General features: G+C 31.1%; 1 protein-coding gene across 11 annotated transcripts in view; it reads right to left on the reverse strand.

Moving 5' to 3' along the window:
- The window catches only part of LOC139486319 (F-BAR and double SH3 domains protein 2-like), a 57,350-nt gene extending 36,833 nt beyond the window's left edge, over positions 1-20,517 (reverse strand). For 8 of the 11 annotated variants that reach the window (XR_011655542.1, XM_071271175.1, XM_071271181.1 and 5 more), the window contains exons 1-4: positions 20,345-20,472; positions 20,152-20,249; positions 16,874-16,919; positions 4,992-5,077 (exon numbers count right to left, since the gene is read on the reverse strand). Coding sequence is in view for 9 of the 11 variants with exons in the window: in XM_071271175.1 (XP_071127276.1) it covers positions 4,992-5,077; positions 16,874-16,919; positions 20,152-20,249; positions 20,345-20,368 (254 nt within the window). In the remaining 2 variants the exon portion in view is untranslated. Of the gene's footprint in view, positions 1-4,991; positions 5,078-16,873; positions 16,920-20,151; positions 20,250-20,344 lie in introns of all 11 variants that reach the window. The other 3 variants (XR_011655543.1, XM_071271179.1, XM_071271183.1) reach the window with 2 other exon arrangements.
- Between the last annotated feature and the right edge of the window lie 1,521 nt (positions 20,518-22,038).

The following is a 22,038-nucleotide window of genomic DNA, read 5'->3' on the forward strand; positions in this document are numbered from 1 at the left end:
AGGACAAAAAGTCACAAATAATCTGTTGACACTTGTTTGAATATATATTAAGAGAAATATCTTGAAATATTCCAGAAAAACAGGCTTTCTACTTGAGACAGACATGTTATGTCCTGATAGCCTACATGTTTGTGGACATTTAAACTTTTCCTTATCCATGTGGATAGTTGTCCTATTGGCATCTTGAATCTTACCACATCTCCTTGCTTTCTTATTCATCATAACAACCTTGGAACCATAATATTACGTACATGGGGGAACATATACTTGCCTCCCCATGTCGCTAAAGTTATATTTGCTTAAGAGCAACAAAAACACATCTATTTCCATAGCACGTTTATTTCAAAGAGACTGATAACATCACATGACAAATAATAATATGCATCATCATCATACAAAGGGACACAACTCTCACGACTAAACTACAAAACACATACGACCATACAATACAGATACATAACAATAAGACAAAAGTCCAAAAGTACTCAGGGAAGTAATTACTTGAAGCTTAAGTTCAGACCTACCCCGGCGAGAAGAAATTCATGACTTCATGAACTATCATGAATGGTTCGTGAATGTTCATGAATGGTACATGAAAATTCATAAATAATTCATAAATGAAGGTTCATGAATCTAATTCATGAACTGTTCATTAAAAGTATTTTATGAATGTTCATGAAGTTTTGATGAATCACTAGCTGCTCATAAAAATTCATGAAATGTTCATTAAAAGTATTTATGAATGTTCATGAAGTTTTGATGAATCACTAGCTGCTCATAAAAATTCATGAAATGTTCATTAAAAGTATTTATGAATGTTCATGAAGTTTTGATGAATCACTAGGTGTAACATTTATAACTTACATCACACGTATTTTTTTTTATCTTTATTATCTTACATCACACGTATAAATGAGTATCATAGGTACCGTTTCGACCTTTCAGAGTAGAACATTTTACATAATTATTCGTGAAATATCATAAATGTATGGTGTTTTTATTTTTTTATTCCTGCAAAATAAAAAAATAAAATAAGATGAAATAGAAGTTGTAGCTGTATTTTAAGATAGATATTATATACAAAACTAAAATTTTAAAAGGAAAACGTATATTTTAATGAAAGTGAAATACATTTTCAAAACATTTTCAAACACCCATATTAAGGGGAAGTAACTCTTGTGATTTTAAATTTCTACAAACCGGCAAACCCCGCAAATCGGCTGTTTCCGTAGTCCAACGGTCGACCGATTTTGAGAAGTTCACTGAAATACCATAACAGGGACGAATCAACTTCGGGCCGATATTATATGGGACGAGATTGACACCTTGACTTAAACGCACTTGCAAATATGACGTCATATGATTACGCTGGATAACAAAAATGGAGAATCCAAACGCAGATGTTTTCAGATAAGTATTTGATTTAACATATAATGATTATGAAATACAATTTGTTGAGGCAATATAAAACATTTAGGATTTTAATCTGAGCAAAACATCAGAAAGTTTAGGCAGACAATAAATTAATGAAGAATGATAAATTGATATATTGTTGTCACATTCATAACAGACATATCGTAATCTGACATGTAAATGGTACATGGGTATATATGATAATCTGATATGTAGAAATTAAATTGTGTGAATAATATTCATCGTAAATTAAATTGGTGAAACGTTAATAATAATTTAAGTCGCCAGTTTCATCTTCAAGGGATAAAGAGGGGGGGGGGGGTACTAAATTTGAGTTTAACTTAAACTTCCAATGCAATTTAAGATGCATAATGCTGTTTCTATTGAATGTATTGCTTCATACAATCATTACCTCTTGAACAATTGATTCTTTGTGGATATTTTTGTACTTTTAGGGGATTAAATATGAGCTGCCAGCAATGATATGAAACAGATTTTATGCAGACTCCATTTTAATACCTTTATTCAGCAATTATTGTTGGAAATACAGAGACAGCAAGTTTTGAATTACAGAAAGGAAGAGAAGTTTATATATCACACATAATTTTTATATTAGTTAATCAGTTTGTGGATTTACCAGTGATAATTCCAGTGGAATCTACTGGAACAATTCATGAACAAGAAAGGTTCATGAACATTTAAGTGTTCATGAACTTCAATGTTCATGAACAATTTATGAACAAAGTTCATGAACAATTCATGAACAAGAAAGGGTTCATGATCATTGTTGTTCATGAACATTTAAATGCTCATGAACCTTTCTTGTTCATGAATTGTTCATGAACATTAAAGTTCATGAACATTACTGTCGATTTTCAGTTCATGAATTGCTCATCAAATGTTCATGAAGATATGATGAACTGTTCATGAAATCTGTTCATGAACAGTTCATGAAATGTTCATGCATATTCATGAATTATTCATTATCATCTCACAGGGGTAATTACATCTCATAAATAAATGATGTTTTCCCAGACTAAATCATCTCTTTGTATACTTTAGTGTTGTAACAATTATCTATTCCATGTCAGAAAACCATTTATTTATCTATGAGAGCTAAGACAATTGTATTAATATTGATCAACTTTTAAATAATCAAGATTAACTGAAATTTAATTATCATGCCCAAGCTTAGGCATTTGAACTTGTTTCTAAACGGGTCTTATCTCTTTAAATCTAAATAAGGTGTGGAATCATATGAGCAGGAATAAGACAACTAAGACTAATCCACCAAAAACTGAACAATATGGGTAAAAGCAATGATAGTTCCCCCTGGAAAATTTAATAACACCAGCACAAGTTGGTTGACCATTATCATGATTATTGAATATAATATAGATGATTACAGATACTAATAATACCACTTGTAATAACCATAACCATGTCCTTCTATTCCCTTAATGTGATCTACTGAATAAGGCATTTCAATGACTTTGTGTTTACACGAGCAATCATGACAGGTGCCACATAATTACCCTTCCTTAAAGCAACTGATATCACCCCAGTTTTGGATTGGATTTGTATTGCTCAGCCTTTAGTCTTCTACATTGGGTTTTTTATATTTTAGTTTTCTGTTTTGGAGGGTTCTTATAACAACGCAATTTTCGAACAGTTAAACAATTACAATCTTTGCGTTTTTCGACCTGAAATATGATAACAGATGTATCAATTTTCATTTGCATAAAATGTATTCCTATCTGCATGGCCATGCTCAAATCATTATTTAATTTGAACATTTAAGGAGATGAGACCAATTTGTAACAGAGGTGTGAATACATTTAATAGATCTGTCATCAAGCCAGTATGTATGTGCTAAATGCATCTGACAGTCCATGTTAATTTCAATGCATTGAATTCAAAACAATACAATTGATACAGAAAATGATAATTCAACATCAATTCCAAACAGTACAATGTTTTTAATCCAATTTTCATCAATTCTTTCTACGTAATTCTGTTAAAAGTATGAAAGATGCTCAATATATTGACTTATTCTTTGGTGTAGCATGAAATGGATGTAAATTTACAATTTTCCGTATAAAGCACGCCATAATAACATGCTTCCAATCTCCTATCACATGATGTATACGGTAAAACATTAATCAAAATTATGGATTTTTTAAGTGATTCTGTCTTTAATGAGAATTTAATGTTTTCTGATATTTTCAAAACATTATACTTTAAAATATGTATATAGTTTGCTGTTTGGGGTGAGCCAATGCTCTGTGTTGTCCAGACTGTACTGGCCTATAATGGTTTTTCTTTTACATATTGTGACTTGGGTGGAGAGTTGTCTCATTGGCACTCATAATACATCATCTTATGTCTATATATTACAATTGGTTGATTAATTCATGTTTGCTTAATGTACAGTGGCAAATATTTGGTGCATATTCAGGATTGTTAAAAGTATCCAAACTTATATTGGATGCTATAGTGACAATTCAAATAATGAAGTCTTCACAATCACCTCGGTAAAATAAAAGTGAAGTTTAAAATACCACAAAATTGTAACTTTTCCACACAGAGGGTATACAATTACATAACAACATAAATGTCATTTAACTAGGCTGCATTTTTCAAAGGTAAAACTTACACAGGTATTAAGAGATAACAAGGTCATTGCCATTAAAAATATTTATAACCAGTCTGATTCAAGTCTTTAAAAAATATGTTTAAATGTAGGGTGTCTTGTTGTGCTTTATAACATAAACTCACACTTTACCTGATACTTACTTTCTGATGGAAAATTAGTACACAAAAATGTATATGTATGATGAAGCTTTATGTAATATGTACAGTACATGTAGTAAATGTATGTAATGAAAGAGTACTGGTAATTGAACACTGTGCTATTCTGCTATGGGTCCTCTGACTAATGTTATAAAGGTTTCATATTTTCAGAGACTTGATCTTATGATCTTGATTCTATATTTAAAAATTTATAAACAACTAGTTGTATTCAAAAGAAAAAAATGTAAACAATGCATACCTTTGGCCTGGGAAACAAATGTATCATTAGTCTTAACTTTAACATTGTGAGAAATAAGACAAAAAATCATATTTATCATCTATGACTAAATTCTTTACGTTTTTTCACTGAAAAGCTATGTGACATTTACTATAGCTAATTGTCATGAATGTTGTGAACATGTACTGTAAATTCAGAAATTATTACCAGGTTTTAATCATTTGGGTGACTAATCTGATAATAAGAACTTGCATAATAAATGATACTTATATCTATATGCAGAATTTCAAAAATTTTGTAATAATTTATTTCCCATGTTTGTCCATATTACAAAAATTGAGAATGGAAATGGAGAGTGTGTCAAAGAGATAACAACTCTGACAAAGACCAGAAAGCAACGAAAGACCTCCAAAATGCCAGGGTCTTTAATACAGCCAGAAAATCCTGCATCCAGTGCATACATACTATAATTTCTGAATTTACAGTACACACAGCAATGCACAGTATATATAATAATTAATTCACATTAAAGTACTGGTGATCTTACTTATGCTCTTGACCATCATCTGTACTGAGATCTGGTGTGGCAGAAAATTCTCTTTTCAAAAGGCTTGTGGTCAATTTCAGGAGGCTCTGGAAAAGTCAAAATGACACACATTACATATACAATTATATGATTAAAAAGAAATGTGCAATGACAACAATAAAACAGCAAGCTAAAAAGATTTGATTTGATTTTTGGTGTTTTAATGCCACTTTTAAGCAACAGATTTAGGCTATTTCGTGGCGGCCAGTTTTTATTGGTGGAATGGAAGCCAGAGTGCCCATAGAAAACCTCAGACCTTCAATAGAAAAACTGACAATCCTAGTCAATTAGGATTGGAGTCGAGTGCACTGCATGAGTGGGGTTTGAACCCACAACCTCAGTGTTGACTGGCTTTAGTGATTACAGTAGTTACTACTTAGACCACTCGGCCACCACTAAGTTAACAAGAGGACCAACACAAAAATGTTTGAACGCTAAAGAGAACTTTTATTTTAAGCACATACTAGTTTAATGATGATTTGTAATGCTGATCTTTTTGCAATAACACTTCTAACATCTAGCTCCTATATTTTTCAACATAAGAGCAAAAACTGCCAAAAACCTTATATTTCAAGGGAAATAACTCCAAAGCTGGTTTACATTTTTTTCTTCATATTAATATATTCTTATTGTGATAATACATTTGCATTTTACACTTTTAACCTTAAGTTCGTCTTGTGTTTACCCTAAAACAGCCTTCAAATTATAAAATACAAGTTACCGTGGATGTTACACTAAGAGACAACATAATATTTCTAACATATACGTATATAGAAGTCATACTAAAAATTTACATCCCCTTATAAAACAATGCACTTAAGGTGGTACCTAACACTTTAACTTAAATTAATTTGGCTCGTTTAATTTTCTTAAAATTTTGACAAAATATTTACTTTGACCCTTTGACAAAAATAAAAAAATTTCAAAAAATTTGAACCAACCGTTTAATCCGAAAAATTACACTGGTTATATAGTAGTTTGACAAACACTTATTTTGATCACTGAGAAGCTTAATATTCCCTTATGAACACAACGTCATTAAAACGTTCTCCTGATTTTACAGAGTTATCTCCCTGTAGTGTTAGGTACCACCTTAAAAAAAAAATTAATTGAGGAACTGTAAGTTTTATTTTTCTGATCTCATAAGCTGTGGTGTATTCTTCTCATGGTAAAAACAAATAAGTACATGAAAAAAACACTTTTAAAAAGTTGTTATTTGAACTTAAGTATACATCACATCCTTTACAGAAAAGTTTCCTTATTTAACCAAATATGAACAAATATAAGTACCAATTATTCCACAGGCACTTGTTTCTAATCATGGGAAGACCCACTATCAACGTCGTATATATTTATATAAATATACGTTGATAGTGGGTCTTCCCATGGATAGAAACAAGTGCCTGTGAATTATTCTCTGAAATTTCTGAATCATATTCATTAATCAGATTATCAAATAATATTTTTCGATTCTATTTTTAGAACTTGTTAATTTGTCTGATTCCTACAAAAACATGACTTAGCACTTGAATTATGAAAGGGCATCACATACTAAAATCTATCAATTTCCTTTACAAGTCTTATTCATCATGCCCCGTCATGATATTTATAAAACTTTCTGTCATCGCTCAATCCTTTTCATGTGAAAATCTGATTCTTTACGATTATCAGAAAACACGAAAAGTGATTCTAAAAGAAGCTGAGAAAGCTTCCAAAGAATCTTGGAGAAAATCAACAATATACAGAGCTTCCTTTTGTCTAGGATGATAAATCACTTTCATTTTATAAATTTTGAAGTATCTTTTATCAATAATGTATGTTTCAAGACATGAAATAGACACTGGTGATCAATACATAAAGTATCAATATATATAATCTAATTTTCATTCATTTCAAATTTGTAAAGTACGATGAGAAATTGATTTCATCGAAAACTATACCTGGGAAAAACAGATAAACTGTTTTTTTAACAGTTCTGAATTATATCAGGAAACAACACAAAATTAATATAACTCAGTCATTAAACTTTGGTGAAATGAAGACTCAATTTCTATATGTACTGCATGTGTACCTATAATAAACTGATACAGTTAAAAATTTGTGAACTTTATACCATCCTGAAAGAACTCAGATTTATGATTTTTAGTGATTAAACAACACTTAAAGTAGTACTCTTTGCTTTATGCTGGCAGCTATTTCTTAAACACTTTATTGCTATTTGACTGCCATTATTGGACATAACATAGGTTCCCTTTAATTTTGATGTCACAACAGAAAACATCTGATGCAACAATTGAAAAGTGATTGTTGTATGACATTAATATTTCAACTCATTGAGGCGCATATTCTGGGGTGAAACGGGCAGCTGAGACTTAAAACAGTGACAGGTATTGGTAGAGGAAGATGCAGTGTCAGATGAGAAAAAGTCATCATGGCAGGAAAATTGTCAACCCTAATTAATAAAGATTGGAGTCAAATGCACCTGTACTAATAGTATATTGTTCAAAACTCTCAACCTCAGTTGTTACAGGCTAGGGATTACAGCTGATCATAAACTATTTGGACCAATAGGTCATCATAGCCCTTGTCCTGATAAGAAACATCATATGGGATTTACAAGTACATGTACCTACAATTAGTCTAAGCAAACAAACAATTTCTTTAAATACTATAGACAAATGACTGTAGCATATGTATGGTCCAGAGTCAAGAAATGTAGGGAATTAATCTAACCAAGATTATAATCAGAGAGGGAATCACTCAGTATTAAAATTGTGTCAAGTTCAAACCACAAACTAATCCTATATACAAATAGTAATTTAAATCTGTTAATCAGCTATTTTATTTATTATTTATATTACAATGAAGTACCAATATTTAAAAAAGTTCAAATTTGAAATGCATGGCTCACAGAACCAATTAACAAACAAATCAATTAACATGCAGTCACTGGCCTTCCTTAATTATAAAAAGAAGATGTGGTAATGATTGCAGGGGTGGATCAAGCTATTTTGAAAAGGGGGTTCCAAACCCAGGATAAAGGGCGGCTCCAATGCCCTTTTTTCCCCTGCCACCCATTAAGGACCTGCCACTGAATATGCAAATGAGACAACTCACCACAAGTCAAAAATGACACAGAATAATAACAACTTTAGGTCACATTATGGCCTTCAACAATGAGTAAAATCATTACTGCATTATAAGTCAGCTATAATTTAAATTCAAATGAGAAAACTAATGGCCTGATATATACATGTATGACAATTCAATATCATCACACATCCACATTACATGTACCATAATGTTACTGAAGTATTGACAACACTAAAACAAATATTTAATGTTACGATCAAAACAAAAACAAACCTTTAAATAACTTGAACCTACAGATACATTTACAAATGAAGAAAACGGTTAATTAATTAAAATCAATGGCCTGTCCCAACATTTATCTAAATCAGGTTAACATTCACTGATGGAGATACAGTCCTAAAAAAATCAAATAAACCAATTAATTGTGCCTTTATACAAAGTGATGAATGACTCTCTCCAATTATTTGTATCAGAGATATTTGTGCCTTTATACAGAGTGCTGCGATTACTCTCTCCAATCATTGTATCTGAGATAGTTGTGCCTTTGTACAGAGTGCTGCAATGACTTTTTCCAATCATTTGTAACTGAGATATAACTAAAGTCTATCATCCGAATGACAAATATAATCTATAGCTTTCCAATAATACACAAATCTTATTTTAGAAATTATAAGTTTCTTTTAAGGAATTTGTTGATAAATAAAAATGTTGACCCAGAGATATGTCTTTCCTGAATGTACTTTGATTGAAAAATGAAATTGTCAGAATTAAAATATGGGAATGTGAAATATGCAAAATATTCATTGTTACTGAACCATTATTAATGGTTCACTAGGTCAAATAATTACTGTGGTAATAAGATATGCCAAGGCACTGCATACCAAATTTCAGAAAATGAACCACATGATCATTTTCCAGAACAGGATGTAAAATTCTTTTGAGTCTATTTTTATAGCACTTGCAGATTGCTAATCTTCTACCTCATTTGATCTGGTATTATAAGTGCGACAGATTATAATGACTGAGCTGTATATTCAATAAAGTGGGAATCATCATAGTGTGTCCATGGGACACAGATGATGCCCCACTTGCATATCTAATAAAGTTATTAAAAGGGACATAACTGAAGAACAGTAAAAGTGACACTAACCAAATTTGTACAGGTCTGTACTTGATCTGAGTTTTGTGGTAATAAGTGGTGTGTATAAGTTTCGTAACATTTGGTTGAGACAAACTCACGTTAAAGAGCGTTAATGAAAAATTCAGTTATATCTTAATTTATAAAGGGACATAACTCAAGAACAGTAAAAGTAATGCCACCCGTTTTCAAACACCACCTTTGTTTGGTGGTAATAAGCATTGTGTATAAGTTTCATAACATTTTGTTGAGGCAAACTAAAGTTAGAAAACAGAAACCAGCTTTGGGACGTACAGATAGACAAGGCTAACACTTTATGCCTCCTCCACTATGGCCAGGGCATAATAAAAGATAGCCAATGAAACAATTATATAAATCTTCTTATTTTATATATACACATGTATATTGGTATGTCTGATTTTTGTACATTTTCTTGTTTTATCCTGTCCACACTTGTACTGTGCACAGTCGCCAAGTTGTTAAAACTTCAAGATGGTTCCTGGCATTCTAAAAATCTAAAATTCTGTTGAACTTCAAATCCCCTCCAAAAAAATGGAAACAAATCTAAAGGTACTTCATCATCATCATGACATAAACATTAATAACAGTTAGTTGTAAAATTACTCTGATAGTAAACAACCTGTTTGGAAACTAGTTAAAATCATTCCAATATGATGGTCCCATGAGCCACGAGTCCACAAAATATGCAGTCTGATGTCAGAACATTCTAAGCCTATAAGACAGTGACTCTCTCCTGAGTATATCAATTGTCCATTGAAGTCAAATAAACTCTTTTTTTAAATTGTCCTAAACCTTGGCCCACTCAGTTTCAGTATTAACTATAAAGATTTAATTGATCTTCCTTTTTTCTATGAATGAAACACTGAGATAAATCAATGATTGGTATTGAGAAGATATCATTTACACCAAACTTAATAAGAGGGTCTGAAAGGGGGTTTAGAGAATACAGAATATATTAAAATCCACCCAAAATATAATTAATAGACAGAATTTTATGAGCCAAAAATATAAAGAATAGAGAATAATGGGGTGAAAAAGACTAAAGAATACTTGTTGCAAAAATAAAAGAATCTTATACATAGTTACAGTTATACAAAACTGATTACAGAAATGTACATTTGTACCACATACCTTGTCGTAGAAGTTGGAAATAAAAAAGTACAGGTTCCAGCCCCACTCGGGGAGGAAGTTACGAATCAGATCTACTCTAACATCGTTAGGTTGATTTTTTAGGCACTTTATACATATTCTAAGGCCTGGTATTTCTTAATCATAAGAAATCCGATGGACAAGGTATAGTTTGCAGTTGTCACTACACATAGGCAGAGATGTACCACATACATGACATACAGATGAGAAATCACTAAATTACATGAAAATTTAATATAGTACTTACAAGAATTTTACAGAATAAGTAGTTGATTGAGATAAAGAAAATGCCTTAAATTTCTTAATAATTCAGGAGCCCTTTTCCATCCAGACCCTCATTTAATCAATGAGAACACTTTATGTGTGATTGAAGTAATGTTTGAGGAGGATGTAATGTAAACAGTATCTACTAAACCATTACTTTATTTATTTACAATATACAATGAGAAAAATCAAAGGACCAAACAATTAATTTATGTCCAGAGAACCAAATCTAAGACAGCAATTGTGTTTTAGAGGTGCTATAGGCTCAATGTTTCTGAAATTAGAAAAGAGTCACTGAAAACTATAAATATGATACAAGTGTCTGGACAATCAACTATACAATGTGAAAACATGGTAAAATACTTAAGAGTTGTATAAAAGACATTCTTATTTTATTCAGCATGAACATCATGTACATAGAGATGCATCACAAATTTTTGGAATCAAAAAAATTTACAAAGCGAAGTAATAAGAAATTTTTCTAAGGGGCATAACCCTTGTTAAAATAACTGGTTTGGACTGATTTTTCAAATTCCTCCAAGACATTACTGATATAAACCATGACATAAGTTTCATAAAAATCTGGAAAGAATTGTACATATGAGAGCACTTAACCCAGACTAGAAGGACAAGCTCTTAGTATTTCCAAAGTCCCCCTCCCCAATTGTTTCACATGGACAAAAACAAAAGTTACCAGAAACTTCTGAGGTAAAGGTATACAAGAGGGATCTGCAACCTTAAGTTAAATAGTGCATTTGAATTATCTAATGACTATAAATAAAGATAATTTGTAATACCCAAAAAAATATCTCAAACAAAATAAGTTTAAATAATCTTAAATTTCTTAATGATCTAAGTTACATTCACCCTTTAACCAAAATAAATTACAAAAAGTTATTTTAGAATAAGAATTTGATCTGTTCTGTTTCAATTAGACATTTCCAATATGCATCAAGCCTTTGCACAATATCTGTTTCTCATTTTTCACCTCAGAACATTTCAAACAAAATAAAGTTTGTTGATAAATACTCCTCAATCTCTTCTCCTTGCTTTAATTTGGACGAAAATAACTTAAATCTCAATTGAAATAAGAAACATCTGACAACGTGTATTAACAAGATATATTTAGGTTGAATCAATGAATATTTCATTCAAAAAGAACGGAATATATAAATAATACATTATGAGATTCTTTTGTCATTTTAATTATTTGGGCTACAATTATTAAACTCACTTTTTTATTATTCAAAGGAATTCAAACAGGCCATTTAATCCTATACATAAATTAAAATAAAAAGGTCTTTGGAGAGATTGAAACACAGTTCATTATTTGATTAAGACAGCAACCCAGCAATGATTATTATGTCAAACTTTCACAAAACAAATATCATGCACAGACTCAACGATAAATTTTGCAGACTAACAATTAAGCACATATGATATGATTGCTAATACAAATAGTCCACCTCTAAGTCACAAACATAGCGGAAGTTTAAGCAATTACATGTATCAGCAACCATAAATGATGGCCTTCAACAATGAGAATTAACCCATACCTTTTATAAGTCAGCTATAAAACGCCCTGATGTCTCATTCTAAGATTCATGATCTAGCTTTTTATATATTCCTCCTACAATTTCCTATTAACCATCATGCCCTCTGAGACTAAGACTTACTGATTTGTTCTTTGAAATGGATAAAAGATTACTTATGGATGTCTATTTCATTTATGCCATATTGAAACTAATTTCATGGATGACTGCACAAAATCATGAAGGAAGGATAAAACCATTTAATCTCAGGATTTGTTGGGAGTTATTCTATAATAAGACAGCAAATGTTACAAATCCATGAAGTAATACATCATAACATATCATTCAAACATGTACAATGTACATCATGTATAAAAGCTTTGAAGAAAAAAGTAGTATACATGTAACTATTTATTTTTAAATAAGCTTGTCCCAAGAATTAATCAATGATACTTGTATTTAAATATTCTGATCCCTAATTAGATATTGGACAAATGTTCTGGTCAAGCAGATTACAAAAAAAATTCTGAAGCAAATTCCCTTATCATGTTATACATTTTACCTTATCCCTAATTAGATATTGGACAAATATTCTGGTCAAGCAGATTACAAAAAAAATTCTGAAGCAAATTCCCTTATCATGTTATACATTTTACCTTATCCCTAATTAGATATTGGACAAATATTCTGGTCAAGCAGATTACAAAAAAAATTCTGAAGCAAATTCCCTTATACCTTATAAAAAAAATTAATCTGATAGCCATTGAAAAACTAAATGTTCATGCTTGAATTGTTGCGCAAACAAAAACAAGTACCCTCCCCCTTGAAGTTAAATGGTTGCATGATTCCTTAATTGTTCCAAATGAAATAATTTGGCAAAAAACAAACAATTTTGACTTTCAGCTGGCAAAATAAAAACAATACAGAAATACATTATCAACTTCAAACAAGAGGGACCAAAGATACCAAAGGGACAGTCAAACTCATAAATCTAAAACAAACTGACAACGCCATGGCTAAAAATGAAAAAGACAAACAGAAAAACAATAGTACACATGACACAACATAGAAAACTAAAGAATAAACAACACGAACCCCACAAAAAACTAGGGGTGTTATACAAGGTGTTATACAGACAATATATACTGAGACAGTAAATGCAATTTGACAGCTTCAATAGTACAACATTAGATTATCTTCAACAAACATGATTATACTTATTTTTTTTTTCCATTAACTTTTGCAATAATTTCTTAGAAAGATTTAAATGAAGAAAATTTGACCTTGAACTCAGTAAATATTACGTTTAGAAACGCAGAAAACAAAAACAGTAATACGTTTAGTTGAAATATTTTTAGGACCAAATAACTACATAGCAATCAGCTACCAATTGTTTCATGAAAATAAACGACTAAAGTGTTTTTCCATCAATAATTGCTTCATTACCCATTAATTATATTGTCTTGTTTCTTTCATTTATATTGGAAATCCTGTATTTGTTAGAAATCCATAAAAGAAAATTGTTCAAATGAAAATCTTAGCCACTTTTCAGTTAATCTGAGTAGCATAAATGATAGGTTTTTTTTTCAGATTAAACCAGATAGAGGTGATCTAAAGGAAAATTAAATGAGATAAACCTAACGTTTCAGCATGTTCCAACTACTCATTCTAGCTTTCTTAACATTTAAGTAAAAGAAAAGAATGTACGGAGGAAATCCTCCAGGCAATTATTTCAACCCGGCATTTCAGTTTATTTCATCTGTTTTAAATATTTTCTAAGTGTTCTGAAAATCTTGTATGGAGCTGGATTATGACGACTTTTTATTGCGTGTTTGGCATTAAGTATAAAAAAAGAAGATGTGGTATGATTGCCAATAAGATAACTTTTCACTTGAGACCAAATGACACAGAAGTAACAATTATAATGAGTAAAACCCATACAGCATTTAAGACAATTTTATTTGGTCTTTATGGGCTCCAGGATTGGGAGAGTTATGTGCATGTAAATACAAGTCAAGTTATCTTGACATGTAGGTTGCTAATTGTTCATTTGTTGTTGTTGGTCTTCGGTTTATATCTAAATTCAGGAGTCAGGTACATATTTTTGGTATTGCTGTTTGGTGTTGTTGATTTAATACTATCAAATATCTTTACTAATTCCTGAGTCTTATTATCCTTTTTATGCGTTATGTAAAAACAACAGGCTTTTAAAAGCTTTAGTATTCAAATGACTTATATGTGCATCATGATACAAGTAAGCCATCAAAATATATGAACATGTCCATTTACAAGTTACCAAATTTTATTTCTATTTGACAAACAAATTACCATACATGTAGATCTATAAAAGCAGACTTATATCTTTATTTTACATTTCTCTTGGGTATCATCAATACTGGAAATTCAATTAAGATACTATAGCCATAGAAATCAATTTAGAAAATAGGAACAGCTTCCTATATCTTAAAAGTGACTTAGCAATAGACATGATAGTGAATCCCTTTGCAGTATTTATCTGTTTATATTTATTAACAAGACATTTTACATTACGTTTTAAGAGAATTTCCAAACTACGTGTTAACTATAATTGGCTTACAGTACAAAGTTTTTGAATTTCTTCAGATTTTAAAGTCCTTTAACATTACTTGGTTCAAGAGAATTTATATGTCTAGATCTCCTTTAATTGGATTATAGAACCAAGTTTGACTACTAAATAAATTTATTTTATAAAAGAAAATTGACAAATTTAGAAATACATTTAACTTAATTTATTTATAAATTTAATGCACACAAAATGTTTATATATATATATACAGGAAAATTGTGATAAAATTTGGTACTTTTTATGACACAGAAATTTCTTAACGAGTTTAAATGATTTTTTAGCAATGGAATTGATTCATATACATGTATATATATAATTTGATATCACTCCCAAGTCAAAATAAACAAATATTGACCATTTAACAATATGCAGGAGTTATTTTTTTTGACTGATAAATAGTTGCATATATTCACAATACAGGAATACAGTAATTGTTCAAGGTTCAAATATGAAGCCTTGCTGTTGTTGTTGTGCATAACATTCAAAACACTTGTGTATAAATGTAACAGGTATCTTTGCAAATACATCATTTGAAAATGCATCTAAAATCATGGTTACACCTTAAAACACAGTTGTTTTGTCCTGCTTGACAGGAGTTCTATGTATGTCACCTTGTGCATGTTGTGAAAATTATTTTCCTTTTCTCTCCTGAACCATTAAATAAATTTACATTACTTTTTTGTAACATTGTCGGATCTGCTATAAAACAGAAACTATTGCAAGATTTTTATTACTACATAATATAGACTGGGTTTAAATGGTTTAAGTCTCGAATAATTAGAACTTAAGCATTCTAAATTTAATAACCGAAGTTTCAAACATTGAAGATCTGTTAAATTTGCATTTTTGACCTTTTTTGATGAAATAACAATAATTTCTGAATCGCCTGTGACTTAGTTGGACTGAAATGCAGTTATGTACAATGTTATAACTTTATCTTTAAAATTCACATCTCTCTGTAAGAGTTGATATCAAAATAACTATACTTTACTTAAAATAAATATTTGATATTGCAGCAAAAAAAATAGAACCAATTTTATGTCTATAATCCACATACTCTACTTGAATAACCCCTGAGAAATACACTCTAGAAAAGGTCACAAATCAATAACAGAAGAATACAATAATTAAAATGTATTACATCATTATCAAGAGAGACATTAACCAGGAAATAAGCTGTTTTGTGGCAATTAAAGGGGTACTTAACTGTGGTATCCTAATTACAAGGGCACTTAACTACAATTTACTCATTTTCATAATAAACTAATTCAAGACTTTGTAGCAATAAATAAAACAATAGGAAGCATTAGCTAGAAACAGGAGCTTTTCCTTGATTATGATTAATAACAACAGGATCCAAAGGACCAAGACTTTGTATTAATGAATAAAACAACAGGATGCAAGATGAAAACAGGAGCTTCTTCTGATCAAGGAATAACAAGAGTCTCCTAAGAGCCTAGCTATTTAAATAGTTTCTACCCGTCTTCAAAATAATATTCAAATATTCAAAATTTATTATTGTGATTGTCAAGACGACTTTTTAAGTGATTACAGGAAAAGCAGCATATATATCAGATATCCAAAATTAAAAACACAAAAATACTGAACTCTTAGGAAAATTCAAAAAGGATAAGTCCAAATTCAAAAGGCAAAATCAAGTCCAAACACATCAAACGAATGGAAAACAACGGTCATATTCCTGACTTGGTACAGGCATTTTCTAATGTAGAAAATGGTGGATTGAACCTGGTTTTATAGCTAGCTAAACTTCTCACTTGTATGACAGTGTATTACAGTGTATGACAGTGTATTAAAATGTGAGTTCTAATTATTGTGATCATCATGATCCTAGTGCTGCTCAAGGAATCACATTAATAATAACCTTGCAATATTTGATGTCTTCCTTTCCTTGTTAAATTCCTGTCATGTCAGAGGCAGACATTTCATGTATATAAATGCAGCTCAACATAAATGAAGCTTAAATAAATTAGTTACATTTAAAAAACAGAAATGGGTGATTTAAAATAAACAGCTGACTTACCTGAGCATATTCTTTCTCTATTATTGATCTCTGTCTACTAAAATTTCTGGAAAAAAAGATAAATAGAATTTAACAATTATTGACAGAGTTTGCGAAAAGTGTCAGTCCTCAGGATTTTACCACCAAAATATTGCATAGGACTGACACAATTTTAGTATTTTTCAATAGAACTAGTAGTGAGGACCAGCAGATTTTCTTCAAGGACAACCAGGGAAAAAAAGATTTCGTGAACTCTGCATTGACTGCCGGTGAATTTGATGGTGGTCCCAGGAGTTATATGTTTGATTTTAAGATGATAGATCCAGTACCATTTGAATATTGAATAGGAATGTTTCTTAAGAAAGTCAAAGGGACTGTGTAAAGCCTCAGTATAAAGAATCGACCAGGTCAAAGTCAATGAATTTTTAAATACTCAAAAGTCTCCTCCTACAACCTGTGCGGTTTGCTATGAATTCATATTCTGTTAAATCTAAACATCTTCAATACATTGGCAGATCCAGGGGGGTTCAGGGGGTTGGAACCCCCTTTTTAAAATGGCTGGATCCCCCCTGCAATATATGTTCAACAGATGTACTACAGTACTACTACTGTTGTACAAAAATGTATGCATGATATATGATGAAGAGGTTTTAAATTTTGAGTAAAATATTGCACTACTTAAAAAAAAAAGTTAAGTTTCCTACTTGTATGTTGTAGCTGTGTATATAGATATGAGAAGATGTGGTATGAGTGCCCATGAGAAGTATGCATTGTAGTACACAATGTATACATTGAAGTATCAAAGTTATTTACATACATTGAACGTCAGTTTTTTAGTATTATACATTTTGTACATGTACAATGTCATGTAGACATAATTTGTTTACTATGTTCACCTAATACATATTAGGGTATATGTACATGTAGGTACAATATTTGTTTACACTTAAAGCAAATGTTACAACCAAGGTGATCAACTGTTGGTGGGCCAAAAGTTCCCAATCTTGAGGTTACTATTACTAGCCTGAGGATTCCAATTGGGTTTACAGGACAGAGAATAAATCAGCAAACAGGGCAGAATCAGAGGCGGATTTAGGAGGGGTGGGGCAGGCCCCCCCTTTTTTCAAGGGGGCAAGAAAATACAAAAAAAGAAATGAAGGAAAATGATTCAAAAATAAAGAAATGAGGGACCTCCATACCTGCATACAGACCCTCAATCAGTGGAAAACTTTTTCTTTTATTTAAAATTGATGTAAAAAAATTCATTTTATGAGATTTATATTCTCAATCATAATGCATTAATAGTTAATGATCAACCCTGGGACAATGGGAAAAAAATGTAAAATCATACAATAAAAAAGAATTGATGGTCTAAATGTCAAAATATTATCATGATCTATGAAAATAGTGACTCACTAACAAAACCACCTATACTAATACCCATAAAATTATGTGCATTGATTTGTCAAGTGCATAGCCTAAAACCATCAATAAATTCAACAAACCATGAACCACCAGATTTACCAAAATACCACAAAAATCTTAGTCAACAAATATGTAACCTTCACAGTTGTATAAGTTAACTCAATAAGTATAATATACATATGCAAGTAAATCACTATTTCCAGAGAAAATAAGAAATAACGTTAACAGTACTCTTGGATTGTTTTAACCAGACAACTGTTTAAATTGCTTTTGTCCAGTGGCAAATATTACATGAGTATTTAGCATGTTGTACATTAACATGTACATGTGTAGTTCATTGTTTGTACATGTTTAGAGGTGAATTAAGACAGGCCCCTTTAGTGGAATAACTTTGGTTGATTAAATTGGGATTTACAAAAGTATGACTGGAGCAGCCCCCCCCCCCCCCCCCCCCCATTTATAAAAATTCCTGGATCCAACACTGATACTTCATACATACATTGTATTTAAAGCTTAGGCCATTAAAATAATATTGATACAAAAAGATGTGGTATGAGTGCCAATTTAGTAACAAAACTCTCCACCCAAGAGAAAAAAAACTATTATAGGTCATGTTTGTTTGCCCTAATGCTTCCTACCCAATATCTTTTATTGGCCTAATGCGAAGTTTTTATGGAAAGGCATGAAGAATAAAAATTATCTGATTTTTCAATTCCTCTTTACAGAAAAAAAAAGTCCACCTTCCTACATGTACAAATGTACAATGTGTCTCTACATGTACCTTAAGTTCGGGTGTGGGCAATCCAAAATATTTTTAAATGTGGCCTTAAATCAGAGTTTACTTATAAAATGCCAAAATTAAATTGTTGTTTGGTACATTAATTGCACATATTTGATAAATGATATGCATGTAGATTTTATATACTTTCCTAAAATGTATTATTAAAATACAGCTGATATTTGTGTACAAGGATCTGTCCTAGAACTTTCATCAATTTGACACATTCAGAAACTTTATGAAAAGTATGAATTTGTCAGACAGTCATTAAAATACATATTGTAGGAATACATGTACATGCATGTACCAGTACATCAGTCAGAGAAAATGAGAAAATTAACTTTTATTATCATTGAAAAATGAAATTTAATTTCATTTATTAAATCCCTACGTGCCCTACATGTACATGCATTACATTAATTACATGTACATTGTATAATACATGACTTTGTGTTCATTTTGTAATGCGTACATGTAAGAATGTAAAATTAGAAAAACTAGATTTTTTATTCAAAATATTGACAAGCAATTTAAAGGTACAAATGTAAGCTCTCATGACCTTTTCATTAAAAATATAAATTGTGTCGACACATGTACACATTTATACATTTTCACTAAATTTTCAACATTGACAACAGAAAACTACAAAGAGTAGCTATCATATAAGTGCAATTAATCATTCTCCTTTATTTCTCATAATTCAATCATTCATTCACCTGAATGTATTAGTGTATTGCAAATAGTAAATAAACAATTAATGTAATGTACACTATGTTGTAAATAATGAAAGGTCAATAACCAGGATTAGTTGTGTAGAGGTATTTTCTAAATCTTTATAAGGTTTTATTTACACATATTCATTAAAACTTTAAATAGAATTATAACATTTCAGATCTTAACATAATAAAATGTACTTTAAATCTGTTAAATCTCTGCTAAATGCATTCTTTGAAACAAAACTTTCTCCTCTAATGCGCTTGTTGACATAAATATTAAGGGGGCGTGTGTCAACAGAAAACGTCACAGCAATCAGCTGTTTAAGGACATTTTATAGATAATAATGATAATAATTAGAGATAAATATAATTTTACATACCTGATATCTTCCAGTAATTCACATTCTTGTTGATGTTTTGCTTGAAGCTTTGACACCTGTTCTGAATGTATGTTTTTCAAAACGGCAGCGTGTTTTACCTGCGAAAAAAGGTTGTAATGTTATAATTGAAGGATTAGAAATTTCAAAAACACAAATCAGTCGTCACATGTTTTTCTGATTAAATTGACAGTACCTTTCTAGGAGGTGGCTGCATCATATATATTTATGCCGATCGTCAGTTACCACGCCATTCTGGCAAAATTGTTGTGGCCGTTCTGTTCACCTCCTACCGGAAGTCTTATAACTCATTCACAAATTACGAAATGTTATTGAATTGTTTCCGGCATAAAGTCTAAACATTGTTTCTATTTTAGTCAAAAGGATATGATTAAAATTATATTGTTTAAATTACAAATTTCATTTTTAAATTTGATAAGGGTTACTAATGGGAAATTTTAAAAGTACAATTAAACTTAATTATGACTACTGGAAATCTCAAGATTAACATTGTCTCTGCTTATAGTAATTATATGTATTTGAAAGTTGTTGAAATAGGGTTCAGCAGGTCCTCATTAAAAATAAATTTGCTCATCTTTCTCCTATAATTTTCTTTTTAACCTTTTAAAAGCATCGAATAAACTCATCATAGATATCGGGATTAAATTGTTTAAAATTTTAATAAGTATTTCAAAAATTCGAATGTTTTGTGAACAGTTAATTTGTATAAATATGACCATATCAATGATAATTATAGTCGCCATCTTTTCAAAGATTATTGAAGTTTAAAATTAAAAGTTATTTTTTTTTGTCAAAAGATCATTGTACTGTATTTGGTACATTGGACTGTTGGTTCTCGTGTTTAAATGGTTTTACACCATCATTTTCGGGACATTTAGTACATTTGCGGTTTGATGTGAGAAAAGGCTCAGTGTTGAATGCCGTACTTTGACCTATGATGGTTTACTTTAAATTTACAAATTGTGACTAGGATGGAAATTTGTCTAGTTGGCACTCATACCACATATTCTTGATCATTCTTATATCTATTGTTAATTCAGATTGTCCTTGTGGTCCCTGAGAAAGTTGTATAAAAATATGATTGTATAGCGTTCAACATGCAGAAGCACATAATATTATATCCTTCCCAAACAAAAACCCGTTTGACATATAGCCGTTGGGCACTGAGTGTGGCTATCATCTTAGATGTATGCGATATGCAGTAGTTACAATGCAGGCAATATATCTCGCAGGCGACTTCTCCCAAAACTTGTAACACGAAGGAAACGACTTGCGAAGCAATTAGGATCTGACCATATCGGAGCAGTTGAATGTTCATCTTTTTTGGGGTTCGTGTTGCTCACAGTGGCGGATCCAGGAATTTTCCTAAGTGGGGCCCATTGACTGCCTAAGAGGGAGCCCGCTCCAGTCATGCTTCAGTGATTCCCTATATAAGAAACCAAATATTTTTGCCCAAAAGGGGGGGGGGGCAGGGCCTCCTCCCATACATCCGCCTCTGGCTCAATATGTGCTTTTATATGAAGCTTTTTTTACTGTTACTTGTATGTTTGTCTCTTTTTTATGGCTATGGCGATTTCGTCTCTCTTCGTCGGATGTTTTCTATTGCCTTCCCCTCAGCGACAAAGCTAGTCATGCTAGTAGTCTTTTCTTAATTTATGTATCATGTAACGTAATTTTGCTGTTTTTTTTTTTTACCTATATTGACATCGGACTTCTTTTAAATTGAGTTTTACTGTGCGTATTGCTGTTTCTTTATTCTACATTGGCCAGAGGTATAGGGAAGGGTTGACATCTCACAATACATGTTTTATTCCGCCACATTTTTGCGCCTGTCCCAAGTCGGGAGCCTCTGGTCTTTATAAGTCTTGG

Source organism: Mytilus edulis, chromosome 8 (genome assembly GCF_963676685.1).
Source record: "Mytilus edulis chromosome 8, xbMytEdul2.2, whole genome shotgun sequence".
NCBI lineage: Eukaryota > Metazoa > Mollusca > Bivalvia > Mytilida > Mytilidae > Mytilus > Mytilus edulis.